Here is a 22,892-nt window from a genome sequence, read left to right on the forward strand (position 1 = left end):
ACCAACCTCACCCAACCAAAACCAACAAACCCCACAACACCCCGCCCAACCCCACCCAAACAACACAACCCAACCCCACCCACCACCACCCAACCCAAACAACCAACCCAAGCCCACCCAACCAACCCCACACAACCCAACCCCACCCAACCACACTCAACCCCACCCAACCAACTCAACCCCATCCCACCCATCCCACCCCACACAACCCCATACAACCCAACGACAGCAGAGGGCCATTGTAGCCCAGGGAGTGCAGTGAGTCAGCGCTCCGTCACAAAGCTGCTGCGATGTTTTGGGACAGCTGTCACTTTGGCATTCACAGGAGTGGTGGCTGCTTTGTTGGCTGTGTGCAATTTAACAAAATCAAACCAAACATTCAACAACAGGACTGAGGGTCCCGGGGGGGGGGAGGGGGGGGGCGAGGATTGCTGACAGTCCCATCTGCCGAGCTGCATCCCATCAAATTAGCACCTCAGGGACCAGCGAGGGGGGGCTCTCCTTCCACCCACCCCAGCCCAGAGATGAGCAGGAACGCTGGGATACCTTTGCGCTAACGTGCACAGATCAAAGCGACCAGCAGGCTAATTGGTGTTATGAACACAGCCAGGCTCACCGCTCCCAAGGGTAGCAGCGTCTATAACTGGATCACAGCTGAGTTAAGAGGAGCAGCACCACATACTGGGGAACAAAGAGTGGACCGCATTGCAGAAGCTTGTGATCTTAAATAGCAGACCCTGATGTTGATGCGATACAGACATCTGAACTGTCTTTATAATATATAGTACTAGACCCTGATATTGATGGGATCCAGTCCTCTGAAATATCTTTATAATATATAGCTCTAGACTCTGATATTGATGCAGTCCCGCCCTCTGAAATGTCTTTATAATACATAACACTAGACCCTGATATTGATGGGATCCAGCCCTCTGAAATGTCTTTTTAATATATAGCACTAGACCCTGATATTGATGCGATCCAGCCCTCTAAAATGTCTTTATAATATACAGCACTAGACCCTGATATTGATGTGATCCAGCCCTCTGAAATGTCTTTATAATATATAGCACTAGACCCTGATATTGATGTGATCCAGCCCTCTGAAATGTCTTTTTAATATATAGCACTAGACCCTGATATTGATGCGATCCAGCCCTCTGAAATGTCTTTATAATATAGCACTAGACCCTGATATTGATGCGATCCAGTCCTCTGAAATGTCTTTATAATATATAGCACTAGACCCTGATATTGATGTGATCCAGCCCTCTGAAATGTCTTTTTAATATATAGCACTAGACCCTGATACTGATGCGATCCAGCCCTCTGAAATGTCTTTATAATATAGCACTAGACCCTGATATTGATGCGATCCAGCCCTCTGAAATGTCTTTATAATATATAGCACTAGACCCTGATATTGATGCGATCCAGTCCTCTGAAATGTCTTTATAATATATAGCACTAGACCCTGATATTGATGCGATCCAGCCCTCTGAAATGTCTTTATAATATATAGCACTAGACCCTAATATTGATGTGATACAGCCATCTGAAATGTCTTTATAATATATAGCACTAGACCCTGATATTGATGCGATCCAGCCCTCTGAAATGTCTTTATAATATAGCACTAGACCCTGATATTGATGCGATACAGCCCTCTGAAATGTCTTTATAATATATAGCACTAGACCCTGATATTGATGCGATCCAGCCCTCTGAAATGTCTTAATAATATACAGCACTAGACCCTGATATTGATGCGATCCAGCCCTCTGAAATGTCTTTATAATATACAGCACTAGACCCTGATATTGATGTGATCCAGCCCTCTGAAATGTCTTTTTAATATATAGCACTAGACCCTGATATTGATGCGATCCAGCCCTCTGAAATGTCTTTATAATATAGCACTAGACCCTGATATTGATGCGATCCAGCCCTCTGAAATGTCTTTATAATATACAGCACTGGACCCTGATATTGATGCGATAATGCCATCTGAAATGTCTTTATAATATATAGCACTAGACCCTGATATTGATGCGATCCAGCCCTCTGAAATGTCTTTATAATATATAGCACTAGACCCTGATATCGATGCGATCCAGCCCTCTGAAATGTCTTTATAATATAGCACTAGACCCTGATATTGATATATAATGGATCCCTACTCTAAAGCATCACAGCATGTTGTATGCTGTTGATACCCAGTGACTGTAAAGATGTTGAACACCATACAATGCGTCTTGAGACTCAAACAGAGTGAGCACACCAGCTCCGGCTCCCCTAATGATTTCCCAGCTAAGCTTTCTTTATTATTGATAACAATATTTATAATTGAATGAGCCGAGGAGCTGCTGACAGCTGGATGTGTTTTAACAGAGAGTCGGTCACATCACAAACGCTCGCACTCCCCTCTCTCACACACACACCGGAACGAGCCTCCCAGAGCTCCGAGCAGCCTGCTAATGAAACAGTTGCTGTTTTGCTGCCACAGCATTAATTACTTGATCCCAGGACCTGGTAATGAAGCACCCTCCACAGCAGCGCTAATTACATTAGCAACAAGATGCCATTTCAAAGAGAACACAAGAGCCCTTCTTGTTTCTAAGCCTCGGGGCTTAGCTGGCCTCACGTCTCGTATCTCGGAGGACGCCTCGCTGCGGAGGGGAGGTGAGGCGAAGAGCAAAGCTTCAGAAGCAGCTCGGCATTATCCAGCACTCTCTGAAAGCCAGTGATCTTTTTGTTTGTCACTTCTGGTCATGCCACAGCGCTGGCCGCTCATTTCCTGCCTTCCTTCTCGGCAGGTAACAGGGTCTTTAATCTTGCATTCAGTGCTGCTTTGTGAGGTCGACAGATTGGGGCAGTGTTTGTGAAATCCACCAATGCGCTATGCCGGGGGGGGGGGGGGGGGGGGGTCTAATGGTTTTCCTAATTGGTCAACGCTAACTTTCCAGGTCTTTAGCCATTGCTGTTTTAAAGACACGCAGAAGACCTGCAGGATTGTGGCTCTCCAGGACCAGGGCTGGAGACCCCTGCACTGTGCACTGTCCCCCCACACGTGATCCTACACTTCCAGCCTATGTAATGTCTATCAATCGGAAGTTCATTAAGGACACATTATGGATGATAGAATGAACCAGAGGACTACACATCGCCTGCATTTTACTCAGATCGCATTGCATATCAAGCAAGCAGTTTACAAGGAGATAAAAACTTATTCATAATATAAATACAACAGCCTGGCTCCAATATAAACCCTATAATAATTATTCTGAAATTCAAATCAAGCTCACAGACAGTCCTACCCCAGCAGCAGGTGCTGTAGATCTTTGAGATCATTGCAGATCCCTGTTGGAGCAGAGAAGGCTCTTCCTGGATCACAGGGAGGGAGTGACCGTCATTATATTACTCTGACCCTGGATGACCCCTTTACGCATTTCTTTCTGTCTCAACTACACCACCGAGCTGTGAGTCTGCCTCCCAATTGAACACAGGTGTCCAATCACAGAGCTGGTGGGCAGTTCCTCACCAGGTTTAACAGGTCAGATGATATAATTAACTACTGCAGAGTCTGGATGGAGATTTCATTGGATCAATTAAACCATTAGGAACAGGGTTGGAACAAAGACCAGGAGTGAAGCAGATTAGAAATACAGGGTACAGCAAATGCAGTATTTCTGACGTCCACTAGGGGCAGAGTGTTGGCGTTACTGGCTGCACTCTGGAGAGGACCAGCTGCACTCAGAGAGGATAGTTGATTGAGGGTCCTTTTGAAGCCACACGAGTTTTAAGAAGTGTTTTGCATCACCTAGAATTTTAGGCTTGATATATACATACACACTACAAAGCGGTATGTAATTCAGTACATTATTCGGCAGGATTCATTTGACTTTATGAAGCAAAACTAGTTAATTCTATAGGGTGATGCAAAACTCTTGGCCACAGCTTGATGGAAATGTAGGACTCATGCCTAGTTTAACTCTGCACGGTAGATTATCACACCAGGAATGACTGCTTATTGTTTATTACACATATTAAATAAATACTCTCCACTCTACAGTATGAATGTTTTTTTTATTCGAAAATGATTCAGATCACTTACGTTTCATGACTTCAAATTGTACATTTGACAGTTTTTCTTCCTAATATTGAGCATGTTTTGAAATAATAAAATCAGCTGCATTTTCGTTATATCATTGATAATATTTGTATATATATATATATTTTTAACAGAACCCTTTACTGTGTAGCGACTGTAGGGATATAGTAGAAACTTAAAAATAATGCAAACAAAGCAAAAAATACAATAGAAATACCAAAGTCTATACAAAATTAAAAATAATTATATTTTCACAAAAAATATATATACTGTATATATAAAAAGGTGGTTTAGAAACCATGCATATTTAAAAAAGTGTGCAGCGGAAAAAATAAATAAAATGAAACTGAAAATAAAATTAAAAATGAAACAATAAAACAAAATCCAGAAAAGTCCCTTATGCATCGTCATCTCAAAGCAGTGAGGGTTAGAGACATGAGAACATGATAAGCAGAGACCAGCGCAGCTGGGTATAAAAATCTCAAACACACGGACGTGTAAACACACTAATAAATGAACATATTGTTCAGATCAGCCAGCTTTTAAAGGGCCGCTAATCAAGGGTTAAAATAATGTCATACTTGCAACATATTGTTTGATTTTATTTTAATAAAACATTTTTTTACATTATAGATTAGAATCCGCTGCCAGAGCAGCTTTCTGAATGAATTCTATAATAGAAGGTGGGATTTAACCCTGTTTAGCTCTCCTTTAGTCGTCTGATGAATCAGGTACTTAACAAATCACAGTCGGGCCGCCCCCTCAGTTTATTCTAACAGTTCCTAATTAGATTTTGCCAAAATAGTTTTGCTTTTGAAAACTTTTCACATCTCACTTTTCTTCCCCTTGTAATTCTTATTTTTATATAGGGAGAGAACTATTCAGCAAGATAATAATAATAATAATAATAATAATAATAATAATAATAATAATAATAATAATAATAATAGTACAAAAATGGAGAACAAATGGGTTTATATTATGCCTTACTCTAACTATAATAATAAGTTAAATTGTATCATTTTTAAATAATGGACAAAGGGGCAGCAAACGCCGTGCTTGGGTTCTGAGCGTGTCTGTCTGTCGGTCCGATCCCGTCTCAGTTCCTCACAAATAAGAGTTTGTAAAACAGAGCAGAAAGCTTAACTCGTGTCTTTGCAGTTTCCTGGGTGGGATAATGTCCTGATACCAGCTGGTAAAATGCTCAGATCTCTGCGGCTTCAAGTCTGCTGCTCTTGTTCGGTTCCTGTGTGTGTTTGCGAGTCGAGAGAATTGCTCCACATCCCTTTAGTTAAGAGACAGACCCCCTGAATCGTCTCGCAGTCCCCTGTGTGGATGGACAGCAGCTTCGTGCTGCTTTGTCCGCTTGGACAGAAGCATTAGCTTGTTCTCCCCGTGTCGTTTCTGCCAGGTTAGCTACAGGGACCCCTCCAGTCTCCCGGTGTGTTTATCCATACAGTTTGTACCAGGCTCGAGGATCAAGTTAAAAATCCCAAAATGGGGGAGTCCTGAATCCAGGGTTCAATCGGAGGGGGCCTCCCGTTTTGGGGTTCCACTGTCATGCCGTCAGAGGGGATAGGGGGAGGAGGGGAGGTCTCTTACATTGGAGGGATAACAAGACCGGTCATGGCTGGAGAGAGAGAGAGAGAGGGAGAGAGAGAGGGAGAGGGAGAGGGAGAGGGAGAGAGAGAGGGAGAGGGAGAGGGAGAGGGAGAGGGAGAGGTGAGAGGGAGAGAGAGAGGGAGAGGGAGAGGGAGAGGGAGAGAGAGAGGGAGAGGGAGAGGGAGAGGGAGAGGGAGAGGTAGAGAGAGAGAGGGAGAGGGAGAGGGAGAGGGAGAGGGAGAGGGAGAGGGAGAGGTTGAGGGAGGAGGGAGAGGGAGAGGTGAGGGAGAGGGAGAGGGAGAGGGAGAGGGAGAGGTTGAGGGAGAGGGAGAGGGAGAGGTTGAGGGAGAGGGAGAGGGAGAGGGAGAGGGAGAGGGAGAGGGAGAGGTTGAGGGAGAGGGAGAGGGAGAGGTGAGGGAGAGGGAGAGGGAGAGGGAGAGGGAGAGGGAGAGGGAGAGGTGAGGGAGAGGGAGAGGGAGAGGTTGAGGGAGAGGGAGAGGGAGAGGTGAGGGAGAGGGAGAGGGAGAGGGAGAGGGAGAGGGAGAGGGAGAGGTTGAGGGAGAGGGAGAGGGAGAGGTTGAGGGAGAGGGAGAGGGAGAGGTGAGGGAGAGGGAGAGGGAGAGGGAGAGGGAGAGGGAGAGGGAGAGGGAGAGGTGAGGGAGAGGGAGAGGGAGAGGTGAGGGGTTGAGGGAGAGGGAGAGGGAGAGGTGAGGGGTTGAGGGAGAGGGAGAGGGAGAGGGAGAGGGAGAGGGAGAGGTGAGGGATTGAGGGAGAGGGAGAGGGAGAGGGAGAGGGAGAGGGAGAGGTGAGGGGTTGAGGGAGAGGGAGAGGGAGAGGGAGAGGGAGAGGTGAGGGGTTGAGGGAGAGGGAGAGGTGAGGGAGAGGGAGAGGTGAGGGGTTGAGGGAGAGGGAGAGGGAGAGGGAGAGGGAGAGGGAGAGGTGAGGGGTTGAGGGAGAGGGAGAGGGAGAGGTGAGGGAGAGGGAGAGGTGAGGGGTTGAGGGAGAGGGAGAGGGAGAGGGAGAGGGAGAGGGAGAGGTGAGGGGTTGAGGGAGAGGGAGAGGGAGAGGGAGAGGGAGAGGTGAGGGGTTGAGGGAGAGGGAGAGGTGAGGGAGAGGGAGAGGTGAGGGGTTGAGGGAGAGGGAGAGGGAGAGGTGAGGGAGAGGGAGAGGTGAGGGGTTGAGGGAGAGGGAGAGGGAGAGGGAGAGGTGAGGGGTTGAGGGAGAGGGAGAGGGAGAGGGAGAGGGAGAGGGAGAGGGAGAGGTGAGGGGTTGAGGGAGAGGGAGAGGGAGAGGGAGAGGGAGAGGGAGAGGGAGAGGTGAGGGGTTGAGGGAGAGGGAGAGGGAGAGGTGAGGGGTTGAGGGAGAGGGAGAGGGAGAGGGAGAGGGAGAGGGAGAGGTGAGGGGTTGAGGGAGAGGGAGAGGTGAGGGAGAGGGAGAGGTGAGGGGTTGAGGGAGAGGGAGAGGGAGAGGTGAGGGAGAGGGAGAGGTGAGGGGTTGAGGGAGAGGGAGTGGGAGAGGGAGAGGTGAGGGGTTGAGGGAGAGGGAGAGGGAGAGGGAGAGGGAGAGGTGAGGGGTTGAGGGAGAGGGAGAGGGAGAGGGAGAGGGAGAGGGAGAGGTTGAGGTTGAGGGAGAGGGAGAGGGAGACGGAGAGGTGAGGGGTTGAGGGAGAGGGAGAGGGAGAGGTGAGGGGTTGAGGGAGAGGGAGAGGGAGAGGTGAGGGGTTGAGGGAGAGGGAGAGGGAGAGGGAGAGGGAGAGGTTGAGGTTGAGGGAGAGGGAGAGGGAGACGGAGAGGTGAGGGGTTGAGGGAGAGGGAGAGGGAGAGGTGAGGGGTTGAGGGAGAGGGAGAGGGAGAGGTGAGGGGTTGAGGGAGAGGGAGAGGGAGAGGGAGAGGGAGAGGTTGAGGTTGAGGGAGAGGGAGAGGGAGACGGAGAGGTGAGGGGTTGAGGGAGAGGGAGAGGGAGAGGGAGAGGGAGAGGGAGAGGGAGAGGGAGAGGGAGAGGGAGAGGTGAGAGGTTGAGGGACAGTTAGCATGTTGCTGTTGTTGTTGTTAATTAATTTACAGGTGGTTCTTTGGGACAGTGGTATCACAATGGCATGTTCACACAGCACACGCTGTTCCATTGCAGTCCCATGGTCCCCTATCAGCACCAGACAGACAGTGTGCTGCCATATATCAGGTCCACTGCACTGTGCGGTATCTGCTCTCAATGCATTGTGATGCCATGGCTGGTAATGCTGTGGTCTGCTGATGGTTTTGCTAGCCAGGGTTTCTGCAGGGCGATCCCGGTGGGGTTAGTGAAAGGGGAGTAAGAGCTTTGCCCCACAGGGCAGGAGCCCCAGTGACTCCCCATCCTGTCTGCGTGAGTGTGAGGGGTGGAAGGGGGGAAGGGGGCTGGGTTCTCATAGCTGCCAGCTTCAGGCAGACTCCCCTGGGGTACTGAGTGCTGACAACTAGCAACCAGACACCCGCACACTCTCACACCATCAAACACAACAAGAGAGGGAAACTGTTTAGGAAAAAGAATGGGAAAGTGGGGGGGAGGGCAGGGGGCTATGCAGATATGGCCAAACTTTTATGATACAGACTTTTATGATTACCTCTGAAGCCGTTGCCCCCGGCGCCTGGGCAGGCTGGGGAGGGGGAGCCCTGCGGGCGGATGACTGGCGCGAAGGCACTCTTCTGCTTGACCGAGGGGAAGGAGGAGAAGGGCAACATGGAGGCGCCGCCAGAGCCGGGCACTGTGGGGCTGGAGGGCATGACTGTAGGGAGACACGCGAAGGGAAACACAGCCTTTAACAAAGCAATCCACAACACTGCATAAAACACAGCTGCTAACAAGGCAATCCAATGCAGCCCGAGCTTGTGCCTCCTCAGGGTGGAGATGAGACTCACTTCCGTAGGGTGAGGCTGTGGGGGAGGCGCTGGTGAACCCTGGCGAGCCTGGCACTCCGAGCGAGGACATGGGCACCGTGCCGTACCCGTTCATCCCGCCCGTGCTGCCGTAGCCACCCTGCTGGGGCGTGGAGGCAGAGGGGTAGCCACGCGGGGACAGGCTGCTGGTGTTCCGGATGTAACCTGGAGCAGCAAGAAACAAGAAGGGTTACATATTGGGCTTTTCATACTTTGCATTGACTCTCCTGAAGTGCGGATTAGCTGTTGTAAACTCTGCATGCTCAGGGATTACCGCCAGCATGGAAGTAAGTATTACAGCATTAAACAGGGTTTATCTTTAATCCCCAGCTGACACAGAGACAGAGGCAGGTTACTGCATGATCCCGCTGGACTATGGCACACACCCAGAGATTGGAGGGCTTACCTTGCCCGTTCTGGCTGGGATCTCCGATGCTGACCCCCAGCTGGCTGCTGTAGGAGTTGAGCCCCATGACACTACCGTGGGCCGGGGAGCTGGGCAGGGCCTGGAGCTGACTGTGAGAGCGAGGGACGCTGTAAAGAGCCTCCGCGATATCTGCTGCACGCTTCAACAGCATGTCCTGAGAGAGGGGGAGAGATAGAGAGAGTGAGAGAGGGTTAGGGACTGAGAGAGGGGAGATAGATTTAGAGAGAGTGAGAGAAGGTTAGGGACTGAGAGAGGGGAGAGAGATTTAGAGAGAGTGAGAGAGGGTTAGGGACTGAGAGAGGGGAGAGAGATTTAGAGAGAGTGAGAGAGAGGAGAGAGTGAACATCAGAGACAGAGAGGGAAAGTGAGAAAACAGGAGACAGAAAAAGTTGAGAGCTTTTGAGACAGAGAGAGAGAGAGAGAGAGAGAGAGAGAGAGAGAGAGAGAGAGAGAGAGAGAGAGACTAAAACAGAATGAGAGAGAGAGACACAGACAGACAGGCAGTTAGTTACCTGGTTACTCTGTGCGTTTCCATACAGAGCCTCCACCAGGTCAGCAGCTCTCTTGAGAAGCATCTCCTGCAGAGACACAAACACAGGGGAGCAAAGTTAACAGGAGCACAGTGGAGTCCCAAGTCTTGCTGTCTAGAGAGAGCCACGTGGCTCCAGTGGATGTCCAGTGGGGTGTGTCTGCAGCACGTACGGTACGAGGGCAGTCCCACGAGAGCTGTCCAAGGTGCTGAACCACACTCAGGGTTCCTCCCTTCACTGGACCACGGGTTACTTTTCACCCAGAGAAACGTTTTTATTTTTCTTAAACACCATTACAAGAGAGTTCAGAACTGCATTCAACTACTATACAGTATAGTAACCCTTAGAAAAGTTGGGGGTAGTGTGAGGGGAGGCTGTCCTCAGGGAGTCAGGGTGGGGGTCGTGTGAGGGGAGGGGTCCTCTCACCTTGGCCAGCCTGTCTGGGTCTCCTGGGTGTCTGGGAATGACCTTCTGGAGACGCTGGAAGCCGTAGTCAATGGTGGGTTCGTTCAGGGCTGAGGAGAAACAGGAAGTCCAGGTGTTTACTAGAAGCACCCTGTTACTGGTGTTCTGTGAACCAGCAGTACAATGGCAGGGTCCATTTCCACATGCATTGGTTTATTAAAGCTCATGAAAGAGGAAAGACATCGCTCCCTCTCCTTTAACCCTCTCCCCTCCCCTCCCCTCCCCTCCCCTCCCTTCCCCCCACACAGTTATCCCAGTCCCCGGAGAGCCCTGAGCACACAGACCTCAGTCTTGCTCTGGGGGCTCTGCTCCAGTGTAATGTTACACTTTTTCAGACCGCAAAGCTGGCTGCTGAATCCCAGCAGGACCAGGCAGAGGAAGCTTCAAGAGAGCAGCGAGCCCGGAGATCTCACCCGAGAGCTGACACTTCTCTGGGGGAGCCGGCGCAGCTCATTCAAACACAGGGCCTCCCTGCTGCCCTCACTGAAGATCCTGGAGCTAATCAATCACTGTTGGAAATCTTCCCTTGGAACGCAGACTGTGTCACAGACCCTTGATTAAAAAAGCCCCACACTTAAGGATCTAGTCCGTGCTCTCTCGATACATGGAAATGTGTGTCTGCTTAGGACAGATGGCTGCTTATTCAAGATCCCTCTCTCATTCACTTGTATTGAAATAGTCCTGGGGGTCACTGGCTGGTAAGAGCAGGCCAGCTCTTAGTCCAGTGGCATTTAAAGTACATGCCAGTAACTCTTACCTAATCTGTTACGCCATCATATTTTTCGATGGGAAAGATGTATTTTGAGACAGCTTTGACTGGAGGAAATCATTTTAGTATCTCTGTGCCTCTGGCTTGTGAAGTTGCTTGAAATCGAGATACACGGCCAAGACACTTATAAACGAACATCCCTTTGCAAGCCCAGTGCATCCTGCGGTGGAGGCTGTGCATTTGATCAGAGCAGTGATTGGAGGAGCTCACCTGTGTATATGAAGCGGCCTGGCGCCCCCTTGCAGAACTGCTTGGACTTGTAGGACAGGGTCACCTCCACCACTCCAGGGATGTGCCGGGGAGGGGTCTGCACGCGAATGGCATGGGGCGTGATCAGCTGCAACACAGCAAGAAGCATTCAAACAATCCGTCTCCATTCAAGAGACTTTCTCTGATCTGCTGTACTGATAGGCATCAGTAGAATGGTCCAATGGCACATTACAATGGCATGAACACAATCCACACGCAGTCCCACGGTACCCTATCAGCACCATACAGACAGTGTGCTGCCGTATCAGGACGGTGCAGTATCTGCTCCCGGTGCATTATGGGTAGCTGGTAATGCTGTGGTCTGCTGATGGTTCTGCTAGCTAGGGACACTGGGATTAGACTGGGATTCCTGGAAGGCGATGCAGGAATGTGTGTGTCGAGTCTGCAAGCCAGTCACCTGACCGCCTCTCGCAATGAAATGCAGTCACATGGGAAGGAAACGGGAGCTGGGGTCAAGGGTCGCCCTTCCTTTGCAATCTGGGGCTGTATTTCACCAGGAAGGCGTCTGACACCCTTTCCCAGCGTGAAATCCGATCAGTGCACACGGACAAAAATCTCACATCTTGACAGAATATATTATACCCCCCCCCCCCACCCCGAAGCACTAGCATGAAGTTTAGCTGCCCCAGCACTGCGGTAGAGCCCCCCTCTGCCCCCTGCTCACTCTCCGTTCGGTCCCCTCACCTCACTCCAGACCAGCATGGTCCCGAAGACCACCTGAAGCCCATCGAAGAAGTGCTCTCCAATGACCATGACCATGGCGCCTCCTGTTGTCCAGCCCTCGCTAGGACTGACGGCTTTGATACAGGGCGTGGCTGCAGGACCAGAGAGAGAAAGAGAGAGAGAGATGTGAGAGTCACAAGGACGCAGACGGTCGAGCATACATAGAGTTCATTTAGAAGGAGCTAAAAACTGTTCACACAACAGAGAAAAAAAAAAGGTTTTACAATTTGCGGGACTGAAATCGCGCTTGTCTCTGTGTTCCTGCGTGTGCGTGCCGTGTGTTTGGAGGGAGCGTGTGTGCATGCGTGTGCGTGCCGTGTGTTTGAAGGGCGCGTGTCCGTACCGTACTCCATGCCAGGCTCTGTCGGGTCCGAGGGGTCAAGCCTCCGGGCGCGGCGTCCGTGCTTCGAGTTGTTGTGGACGAACATGTTGTCGGACACCGCCAGGACATGACCGTCCACATTGACCGTCGTGGAGAGGACCACCTGCAGGGGGCAGCACACACAGACCGGAGGTTAGTGCCCACAGCTCACTGGAGCATTGCAAAGAGGAGTGAAGCAATACAAGGCATGCTCTTTAATACACTGTAAATCCCATTGGTGAAAGAATGGGAAACATGGGGAAGAGATGGAAACTGAAGAGAAGCACAATCGTGGAGAGTGGTAGAGCCCAGGCAAGCGTGCTTCATCTGAGATAGTCAGTGTAAAGCACAGGGACTCCGAGACGAATGGGGGAACAATTTGAAAAGAGATTCTGGAAAAAACATCACAGCAAGGGTTTGATGTCAAATCAGAAACACCTGCCACAACACTGTCGATAAACTGTACTTCCACATGATGCCGCTGTTTCAAAGCGAGTCCTTTACATTGAACTGGAGGGATACGTGACCCATCGTCACGGTTACCAGCCTCCAGTTCCTTCAGAGAACTTGCATTGAGGGTGAAAATCTTCAGAAGTCAACACTGAGACCTCAACACATGCATTCCTGCAGAAGGAAGCACCTGTCCAGTGAGTGCCTGTGATCAGCTCTCTGTCAAAGCCTGTACAGTCTTCCAGCATATCCTGAAGTCTGTTCCTCTCCCCAGTCTATCATTAATCCAGACCTGCGTTCCTTTCCCTTCCCTTCCCTGCCAGAAACAAGAACCGTGGGTGTACAGGAGAAGGGATCAGCCATGACCGCTCCACACATGGAAGCAATTATCTTTTGATAAATTGTGGAAATAATGTAATCCTTGGAATACAATGCTCCTCCACCTCCCTCGCCCCTCTCGCTGCTCACCAGATCAAATCATCGACCCATTACCAGCGTTAACGTGAACCAGAGGCCCAGGAAGGGCCGAGGCTGGGGATTGGGTGGAGCAGCCCACTCACAACCTCCCTGACCTTTCACCTCAGCACCCATTGGACGAGTGCTGCTTGTTGTAAAGAATAATGGGACTGCAGTATCCCCTAGTAAAAACACTGCAAATCACTGAGAGATGTGGTACAGTATATTGTACTGTAGTAATGACATGATTAGCAAGATAAAATGCTAAGAGACTTGGAGGCTGTGTGGTCTATTGGTTACAGCTGAGGGACTGGGAGGGAGGGAGGCAGTGGGGTCTAGTGGTCAGAGCTGTGAGGGAGTCAGTGAGGCTTAGTCTATATTAATCATATACAGCCATGAAGGAGTTAACAAAAACATGAAATCTGGGAAAAGAAAACAGATTCGATCTTCTGGTGCTGAATGGTAGAGGAAGTGAGGCGGGAGTCTCCCTAGTGACCACTTCCTGGGTCACGGAGCCTGACCTCTGCATCTGGAGCCAATCACTCAACTCTTGACAACTTCCTGAAACACCTCTATCCATTTCCTGTCTCACTCCCCCCCTCAGACAACTCCCCTGGAAAAAAACCTCACACACACTTACTGTGGTATCCCCCTGGTAAAAGCACAGCACAGTGTAGTAAAACACAAAGATAATGAACCAGCCCCTTCTCAAAGCACAGAGAAGATAATGAACCAGCCCCCTTCTCAAAGTGTACTGCGGGATCCCTTAGTAAAAGCTTAGAAAGACAGATGGTTAGACAGATAAAGCAGATAGATGGGGATACAGACAGGCAGGCAGGCAGGCAGACAGACAGACAGGCAGGCAGACAGACAGACAGGCGTACCTGGAAACGCCGCATGTCTCGCGGGTTCCCTGCTGTCTTCAGACAGTTCTGGTTGCACTTGAGGAAGAACTTCAAGAAAAATCTGTAGGGGAAGAAAAATAATATATACAACGTCAACATTGCAGAAATCCATTTCCTGTGGCAAATGAAGCAACGATTCTGCACGGCAGGGCAGTGCATTCTAATGCTACAGATCCGAACGGGATTGGTTTAATGTGGGAAGATCAGAGCTACCTTTCAACACAAGTGATCCACATTAATCCAAGCTGCCATGAAGAAAGCGATTTGCTACCAGGAAGAAACAGCTGATTGTGGTCTGTTGGGTAAACAGCACAAGAACAGGGGGCTGTGGTAATAATGCCTGTGCTTTTAAAAGGTACGAGACTGGATTTGGAAGCCTTGGCTAGTACATGTTAACCACTTGAAATGCTGGCGCACCTGCATTCATTAGAACATGAGAAACAACAGATAGCCCCCACAGCGGGGGTTTGAAACACCCTCCCGAGTTTTAGAAGGCTCTAGACTCTTTGCAGTGTGTGGTGGATCAATGGCGTTTGAAACTCCACACAAACCCATCTCTCTGTCTCTCTCTCTTTCTCTCTCTCAGACTCTGAAGGGTGGCCAGCGGTCCCTGAAAAATAATTCAGACGCTGCGGAGAAGCCCCAAATCCCAGGTGAGCTCGGCTCAGCTCCCTTTCCCGTCGCCATGGCAACCAAGTTTTGCCGCAATCCCAAAGCCCCCTTGCTGCTCATGAGCTGCTTGTGTGTGTGTGTGTGTGTGTGTGTGTGTGTGTGTGTGTGTGAGACGAGACTGGCAGGAGGACTGCTCACAAAACAATGTGCGCTACAACCAGACAGGGTCTCTCTGATACAAAACACGACACAAAACCAATGCTACCCTCCATCCCAGTCCCTCAGCTCTAACCACTAGACCACACTGCCTCCCTCCCAGTCCCCTCAGCTCTAACCACTAGACCACACTGCTTCCATCCCTCCCAGTCTCTCAGATGTAACCACTAGACCACACTGCCTCCCTCCCTCCCAGTCTCTCAGCTCTAACCACTAGACCACACTGCCTCCCTTCCTCCCAGTCCCTCAGCTCTAACCACTAGACCTCACTGCCTCCCTCCCTCCCAGTCCCTCAGCTCTAACCACTAGACCACACTGCTTCCCTCCCAGTCCCTCATCTCTAATCACTAGACCATACTGCTTCCCTCCCTCCCAGTCCCTCAGTTCTGTCCACAAGTTCCCAGAGTGTTCTACCCTGCCCCTAGAGGTTGCCTTCTATACAACAGAACAGACTCCAAGCACGTCTGTCGGGATTCTGGGCTCAGCTCTTGCTGTTGTTACGAAGACAAACTTTTCACCTCCCTCCCCAATCCCCCACCCCACCCCGCCCTGCCCCGCCCCCCCAGCACACACACATACACACACACACACACACACGCACACACACACACTCACGCACACACGCACACACACGCACACACACACACACACACACACAGCTGCACATTTTGTAAATGAAGGTGAGAATCGTCTGCATTCATTAGCATACATTACCCGGACCTCCTTTCCACTTAACATGCAAATCTACGACTGTGTTACCCAACACCTTCTGCCACACATTAATTTGCTGAATTATAATTAGACTAATCTTGCATAATTAATAAGCGGGGGACTCTCTCGAAATCTCTCCTTTGTTTTTAATTTATCTATCAGTTGTTGTTTTTTTTCCCGGGGTCTGTGAAAACTCCTCGGAACGGAGAGAGAGAGAGTGTGGGAGTTAAATTGCAGTGAAGTCATTTGGGAGACAGTCCAACAGTCACTACCACTAGCATCTAGCACATATTTGAGTGCGAACGGCCCTAAAATGATCCCAGCCTTGTGCGATATTAATGCTGCACCCCCTGTTCAGTGAGGCATCAGATCAGACTTGATTAGGAGGCTATGACAGCCGGTGTTCGGTTGGAAGGTGCTTCCACATTCAAGCCTGCACAGATGACATCATGGAATCCAAGCAAATGGAAATCACGCTGAACTGTGCTTGGATTGAAAACGGCGGGTGATGAAAAACAGCGCCTCTTATGGGCCACAGTGGAGCACAACATGTAGCTTCACTTCTCTATTGCTTAAACCCCCAAACTCAGTTTGGGGGGTTTGACTGATCAGCAGAAGACACTGCAATTCCCGAATGATCTTCACTGACGAAGCAGACAGCCAGCAATGCAATGCAACCACATGATAGCACAACGGCAGCTACAGTGTGTCTTTAATATTCATCCTCCTCTCAGGAGCTCCCCAGCCTCCCTGCCTGTCTGTCTGCCTCTCTCTCTCTCTCTCTCTCTCTCTCTCTCTCTCTCTCTCTCAAGGCGCTGTGGACTCTCTCTTTGGCTATGTGAATAAACAGGCTCTCCTTCTCTTTCCAAAAAACTCCCATGACCATATCCATTACTGTCCCAATACATGTTGGATGGTGGTTTATTTAGTGTAGGTAATGATGGCATACCAGTGGTGGCCACTAGGGGACTCCCAGCAGACAAATCCCCTGAGTGGGAACAGTTCAGTCTCCATGCCTCAAGCCTGCCCTGGACTGGAGGGAGCACCCTTTCTCTTAGGGGGGTGAGGGAGGGAGCAGTTCAGTCTCCATGCTTCAAGCCTGCCCTGGACTGGAGGGAGCACCCTTTCTCTTAGGGGGGTGAGAGAGGGAGCAGTTCAGTCTCCATGCCTCAAGCCTGCCCTGGACTGGAGAGAGCACCCTTTCTCTTAGGGGGGTGAGGGAGGGAGCAGTTCAGTCTCCATGCTTCAAGCCTGCCCTGGACTGGACTAGAGGGAGCACCCTTTCTCTTAGGGGGGTGAGGGAGGGAGAAGTTCAGTCTCCATGCTTCAAGCCTGCCCTGGACTGGAGGGAGCACCCTTTCTCTTAGGGGGGTGAGAGAGGGAGCAGTTCAGTCTCCATGCCTCAAGCCTGCCCTGGACTGGAGAGAGCACCCTTTCTCTTAGGGGGGTGAGGGAGGGAGCAGTTCAGTCTCCATGCTTCAAGCCTGCCCTGGACTTTCTCTTAGAGTTAAGGGTTCAGTCCAGTCTCTTAACTGTTGTGCATTGGTTTGTTTTGAGGTGTGGGTGACAGCGAAGGTGCCTGAGTGCTAAGCTGAAGCAGCTGTATCTCTCCAGAGATTCGACTCCTCAGCTTCAGAGCTGGGTTTACTAATACACTCGACCTGTGATGCTGCACGTTATTACTCACACAAACACAAGCTGTTGGTTAAAGATTGTTTCTCAATCCACGGCAAACCTCGCTGCTGCTAAAAATAAAAACCTCCGAGCTTGTCAGTCCTGCTCCGTCGCCGCGGAGACAAGTCCCGCCCTTGGAGACGGGCGCTAATTAGCGGCACAGCAGCAGGTGCGAGGGAGATCGTTTGGTAATTAAGATTGTTTACTTGTTGTTCTTCAATAATTAGGTTCTGCTGGTTGCTAATAATGCACTGCCAGCTTTCTATTTCTCTCTGGTCTGACCGGCAGTAGCGACTGTTTGCATTGACTTTAACATGGGAAATGTATCCTGACTATAGAGGCCAGCTGTCAAGAGAACCACTTTTTTACACTCCCTGGAGCGGTCATTTTTTCAGGTTTCATTCCTGAAAAATCTCTCAAGCAGGACCATGAGCAGCCATGGCAACACAATGGACTGGGAGCAGGTTTTGCACAGTCCAGCGGTCCTGATACGGCAGCACACTGTCTACCAGTACTGTCCTGCCTCCTACTAGCAGGAGAATACAACAGGATCCTTGCCAACCCAGACCTCGATCCTGCTCCACCAGACCACCTCAAGTCTGGAAGACCGTTCTGGACTCACGCCTCCACACTTTGATCCTCAGGTAAGGACACTTGCATGCCGGAGCCACGGATCCTGGTCTGATCAACTTTCCAAACGAAGCCCTGATAGAAGATCTGACAAAGGAGCCCCGTGGTATCCCTCTCCTCGGAGACTGGTCCAAACTCAACCGGATAAAAACTACACCCAGGAGGTGCATCCTGCAGTGAAGTCCAGACTACCAACCACACTGTGAACCATTGCCCGCACCTGAAAGTCATTTAGCGATACCCAAACCATTAAATGGCTTTCAAACCTCAATATAGAACTGTAGTCGTTGTGTTTCGACACTCCATACGGGAAGAAGATGACTGCCACATGCTGTATTGCACTTTGCTGTGCTTTTACTGTAGGAAACTTTTTGAGAGTGTATCTGCGCTTTGTCACGGCAATGACAGATTCCGTGGATTTAATTAGGACAAGAATGCATGGGAAGAACATCTCCCATCGAAGAAACTGGGATCCCTGGAGATTTAACTGTTCAATCGGAGAAGGGAAGAGGGAGGAAGAGACGAGGGGGGTTGGAGAGAGAGAGAGTGAGACAGAGAGAGAGAGAGGTTGACTCTCTTGGGAGCGGGAGAAAGAGGAGGGAGAGGAGGGAGAGATAAGAAGGGGGAGAGAGGAGAGTGTTGATTCTCTTCGAAGAAAGAGAGAGGGTACAGAGAAATGGTAAAAAAGGAAGGGGGAGCGAGGGTGGAAGAAAGAAAATGGAGAGATAAAGAAGGGAAGGGTAGAAGGAGAAGAGAGAGGGAGAAGGGGAGAGGGTTTGAGAAGCTAGAAGGCTTGATTGAGAGGGAGAGAGGGAGAGAGAGGGAAGGAAGAGACAGAGAGAGAGGGAGGGGGAAAGGGAGAGACAGAGATTGAGGGATCTGGCTCTGACGCCATTCATCTCACCACAGAACTTCTCCCGTGACAGGAGGACCGAGGCAAAACTAGAAAAACAGATGTGAGCCATTAAAATACATTCAGGGCTTCAGTCCCTCTGCTCTAGTGCTCACCCCTCAGCACTGTGCTTCAGAGCCAGGGGTGTGGCTACATGGAGTGGGGGCGGGGATATATACACATGGGTGTGGCTTATTGGATGAGTGGGCGGGGTTATCTGGTTTATGGGTGGGGTTATCTGGTTGGTTATAGATTGTGTTTTTCACACCAGTGTTTCCAGTTGATCAGTTATTGATTGACTTGTTTATTTATTTATAATAATAATGGATTAAGTTTTATAAATCGGACAGGTCACATATCTGAAGACAGAACGGTATCGTATTGTATTCGCTTTGAGCTGGCACCAAGGCAACACATCTGCTACTAGGAACCGGACATAACACCTAGTCCTGTCTATTAGAGGTGCAGGCAGGTGGAATTGCTAACGAATGCTTTAAAATCCGTTTTCTTACCTCTTATTAGCTTTAGATAACAATATTACTGGCCCCCCTTTTACTGCGCTGAGAAGCGTTTGGTCTCAGCTGTGTCTCTGTCAGTCTCTCGGGGGACCCCCGCTCTCCAGCACTCACACAGGTCAGGGGTCAGGCTCAGGGGTTCCCTGGGGATTGGCTGATTGTTCCTGCAGGCCCCGCCCCACTCGTTACTGATGAGGCCCCCCCCCCCCCCCCGTCACCTGACACATCATCAACTGCACCCGCAGCACAGAGTGATAATTCACCCCATCCAGTAACTCCCCAGACATTGTACAGTCGTCTGTAGCAGTGTGCGCTGTGCAGTGGAGTTAATTAGTGTCCTGGCCATTTTAAGCACCTATGGGCCGATGCTAAATGTGACATGAATTATAAGCATATGATAGGTAGATAGATAGCAAAAAAAAAATAATCGATAAGAGCATGAAATAATTCTCTCATTGTTCTCTCCCTCTCTCACGGGGGTGTCCCATCAGACTGCAGTGAGAGGGGTCACCAGGGTCAACCTGCAGGACGACTGACCCCTGACCCCTCTAATGGGGCATGGAGCCCTGTGCAAAATAAGACCAGCGTTCCACATACCAGAGCGGGACCTTTCACACCATCCAAACACCTCGGGGGGGGTCTCACCTTACCCCAGACTAAGACCCCCCCCCCCCCGGTGCACAAGTCTCCATCCACACCGAACACAGGGAATGTTTTAGAACTGGAGAAAACTAGAATCAAGCAGACAAGCAGACAAGCATTTTGGCTACTGCCTTCATCAGTGTTACTTCGGCTCATGCAGGGGTGTCCAAAGCAGTGCCTGTTACTTTGTGAGTTGATTTCGTTAGCCCATCAGTAACCTCAAACACTCGTTCCCGTAGCAACGGCCAAGGCAGATTCTGAGGATTACTCCATCACCACAGACAGGGCTGACAGCTTTTCAGATGAGACTCCCTGCGATCGCCTGGTTAAACTGTACTGACTGATTCACAGGGGGTTCAGCAAGGCTCTGCGTGTGAATAGAGTGAGGAGGGTAATGAAGTTAGCAGAGCCCAGCACTGCCCTCAGAGAGGAGGATGTGCCGGACAGTGATCTACGACTCAGCAAACTTCAAACAGCATGAGGAAGAGCCTTCACTAGACTGCGCTGATGAGGGCTGCAGAGAGAGGCTGTGTGCCTGCAGAGGACACGTCTAGCACATAGAATGTACTGTGCCAATAACAAAAGAGAGGGAAGGGAGGAAGGAAGGAAGGAAGGAAGAGAAAAACAAAAAAGAAAGAAGCTAGGAAGGAAAGAATGACAAGAAGGAAGGAAAGTACCAAAGAATAAAAGAAGGAAAGAAAGAATACGTGAGAGAAAGAGCAGTAAGAAGGAAAGGTAAGAGAGATGGAGAGAAAGTGAGAGTGAGGAGGGAGGAGAGAGAGAGAGAGGGGGGAGAAGAGACAGAAAGTGGGGAGGGAGAGATGGACAGAGGGGAAGAGAGAGAAGGGGGACAAAAGAGAGAAGAGAGAAAGTGAGAGAGAGGGAAGAGAGAAGAAAGAGGTGAGAATTATAGAGGGAGAGGAGAGAAATGAGAAGGGGAGAATTATAGAGAGGGGGAGTGGAGCAGGAGCCATGGAGCAGGGTGGCGTGGTGGGAGTCTTCTCCCTCCCTCCCTCCCTCCCTCCCTCCCTCTCTCCCTGCCTGCCTGCCTGCCTGGGAGCCTGGTGCAGTTCCAGGGGGATGATTTAGGAGAGGGATGAGGGGAACGTGTGAAGAGACCGGTATGGAATCACTCAGGCCTCTGAAATGAGAGCCAGACCTTTGCTAATTTACAGCCCGTGGCTAATCCACAGCAAATGCCAGGGGCTGCGAGGAGATGGAGGCTGTCTGGGGCTCAGCATGCCTGCTGTGAGTCTGTCATCACACACACTGGCAGGGCTAACTGACTCATCAATACAATCACACCAAGGAACATGAACCTAGCAAGCAGGGGCCCAGGGTCGGGGCCCGGGTGCCTCTCAACGCACAAGCTAATCCAATTCAAGCCACCTCTTTCTGGTCCAGAAGCACTGATTCCTCCGAATCCCCGTTGAGTTTGGCTTGTAACACATTTGCGTTCTCTGATTCTTGGTAATAGGTTACAGAAGGACTGAGTGCACGCAGACGCAGTAATGCAGGAGACTTGCACCTGCAAAGAGCACAACCTCTCCTTTATTAATAATCCTCTAAATCACAAACATCAAACTGTCCTTTCCAAATTCTCAAATTCAAACAATTGCACAAGGGCAGCTGCAATGGGATGAAGCTGCTGTTGGTAGCAGGGAGATTTTCCTACCATCGACAGATTAATGGTAGGACAATGGTATCGTATACACGATTAGCTGTATTATCAATATTTCGACCAATTCCTTGTCTACTTGTTTCTTAAGCTTTTAACTGAGAACGATATGTATAGCTTGATAAGTGAATAGAAAACGTCCGCGGTTTGACAATAGATGCTTGCTATCACAACCTAAAATAACAATTATATTCTAACCCACTGTCACGGAAAAATGCGAACTGCAACTCCTCCAATCAGAAATGTCACTGCTCCAAAACTTCTGCTCTCTAATGATCGGGGGAGTAAACAAAGCAAGCATTCCGAAGTTAGGGCTGTCAATCAGTCTGGGAAAACACTGGGAATTCCTTCCAGAATCCCAAATAAACAAGCAAGCAGCATGGGGTGGTAGAGGGGGGTCTGTACAGGGGGGGGGGGGGGGGGGGGTCGGTCCATCACAGCAACCTGATACATGTGTTATTGGAGCTGGAACACCACACTGAATACCCTGCAGTGCAGGGAGATGCAATCTGCTCACATTACTACATTACAGAAACAGAGTTACATTGCACAGAATAAAACTCCAATAATGATCACTCTGGGTCAGAGTTTGAACTGTTTTTTTATTACTATTTCTGAAAAGACAAGTGTAACGGAAAACTGTTGAGAAACTCTCAATTCACCCAAAAAAATATTTAAATAATGTTTAAATAAATAAGAAGAAAGTTTACAAACGAGAGGAGGCCATTCAGCCCATCTTGCTCGTTTGGTTGTTAGTAGCTTATTGATCCCAGAATCTCATCAAGCAGCTTCTTGAAGGATCCCAGGGTGTCAGACCTTCAACAACATTACTGGGCAGTTGGACTCTCACAATAACAATGATCTCACATGACATGCTTGGAACTTCTGTAGCTTAGTTCTAGAACAGTTTTGTGAATATAAAAAGCACTGCCACGGCCAAGATCGTTTTGGAATTCCAAATTAATTTTTTAAAAAATTATTATTATTTCAAATCTGCCCTTATAAACGGTCTCGAATCCCGGCTCAGCGCAGCTCGATACGGCAGGGTTGAAAACACACACAGAGCGCAATCCGACTCCTCCTGCTGTCAATTACAAATTACAACTCGTGACCTTCTCAAACGGGGTGTCACTGCCCCTCAGTCCTGTGTGTTGGGAGAAACGTGCTCCCTGTGTTTAGCTGCGCTGCGGGCTAGCAGAGGTGAAACCTATTAGTGGGGAGATAACTGGGAAGACGGTGAGGTCGTTGCTGTCGTTGCTCTGCGCGCTTGTGTTCGTCTAATGAGCCAGCGACACTGGGCATGACTTCGGTTCAAACGTTTACCCCGTTTATTTGTTTAGA

At 49.8% G+C, this 22,892-nt stretch overlaps 1 protein-coding gene across 1 annotated transcript in view; it reads right to left on the reverse strand.

Moving 5' to 3' along the window:
- Positions 1–4,067: 4,067 nt before the first annotated feature.
- LOC131730501 (transcription factor COE2-like) overlaps positions 4,068–22,892 on the reverse strand; it is a 32,528-nt gene continuing 13,703 nt past the window's right edge. Inside the window, exons 7-16 of the mRNA XM_059020532.1 lie at positions 13,961–14,042; positions 12,153–12,294; positions 11,771–11,901; positions 11,027–11,153; positions 10,009–10,097; positions 9,565–9,630; positions 9,032–9,206; positions 8,608–8,790; positions 8,313–8,474; positions 4,068–5,741 (exon numbers count right to left, since the gene is read on the reverse strand). Of these exons, the coding sequence (XP_058876515.1) occupies positions 5,710–5,741; positions 8,313–8,474; positions 8,608–8,790; positions 9,032–9,206; positions 9,565–9,630; positions 10,009–10,097; positions 11,027–11,153; positions 11,771–11,901; positions 12,153–12,294; positions 13,961–14,042 (1,189 nt within the window). The 3' untranslated portion in view covers positions 4,068–5,709. The remainder of the gene's footprint in view (positions 5,742–8,312; positions 8,475–8,607; positions 8,791–9,031; positions 9,207–9,564; positions 9,631–10,008; positions 10,098–11,026; positions 11,154–11,770; positions 11,902–12,152; positions 12,295–13,960; positions 14,043–22,892) is intronic.

Source organism: Acipenser ruthenus, unplaced genomic scaffold (genome assembly GCF_902713425.1).
Source record: "Acipenser ruthenus unplaced genomic scaffold, fAciRut3.2 maternal haplotype, whole genome shotgun sequence".
NCBI lineage: Eukaryota > Metazoa > Chordata > Actinopteri > Acipenseriformes > Acipenseridae > Acipenser > Acipenser ruthenus.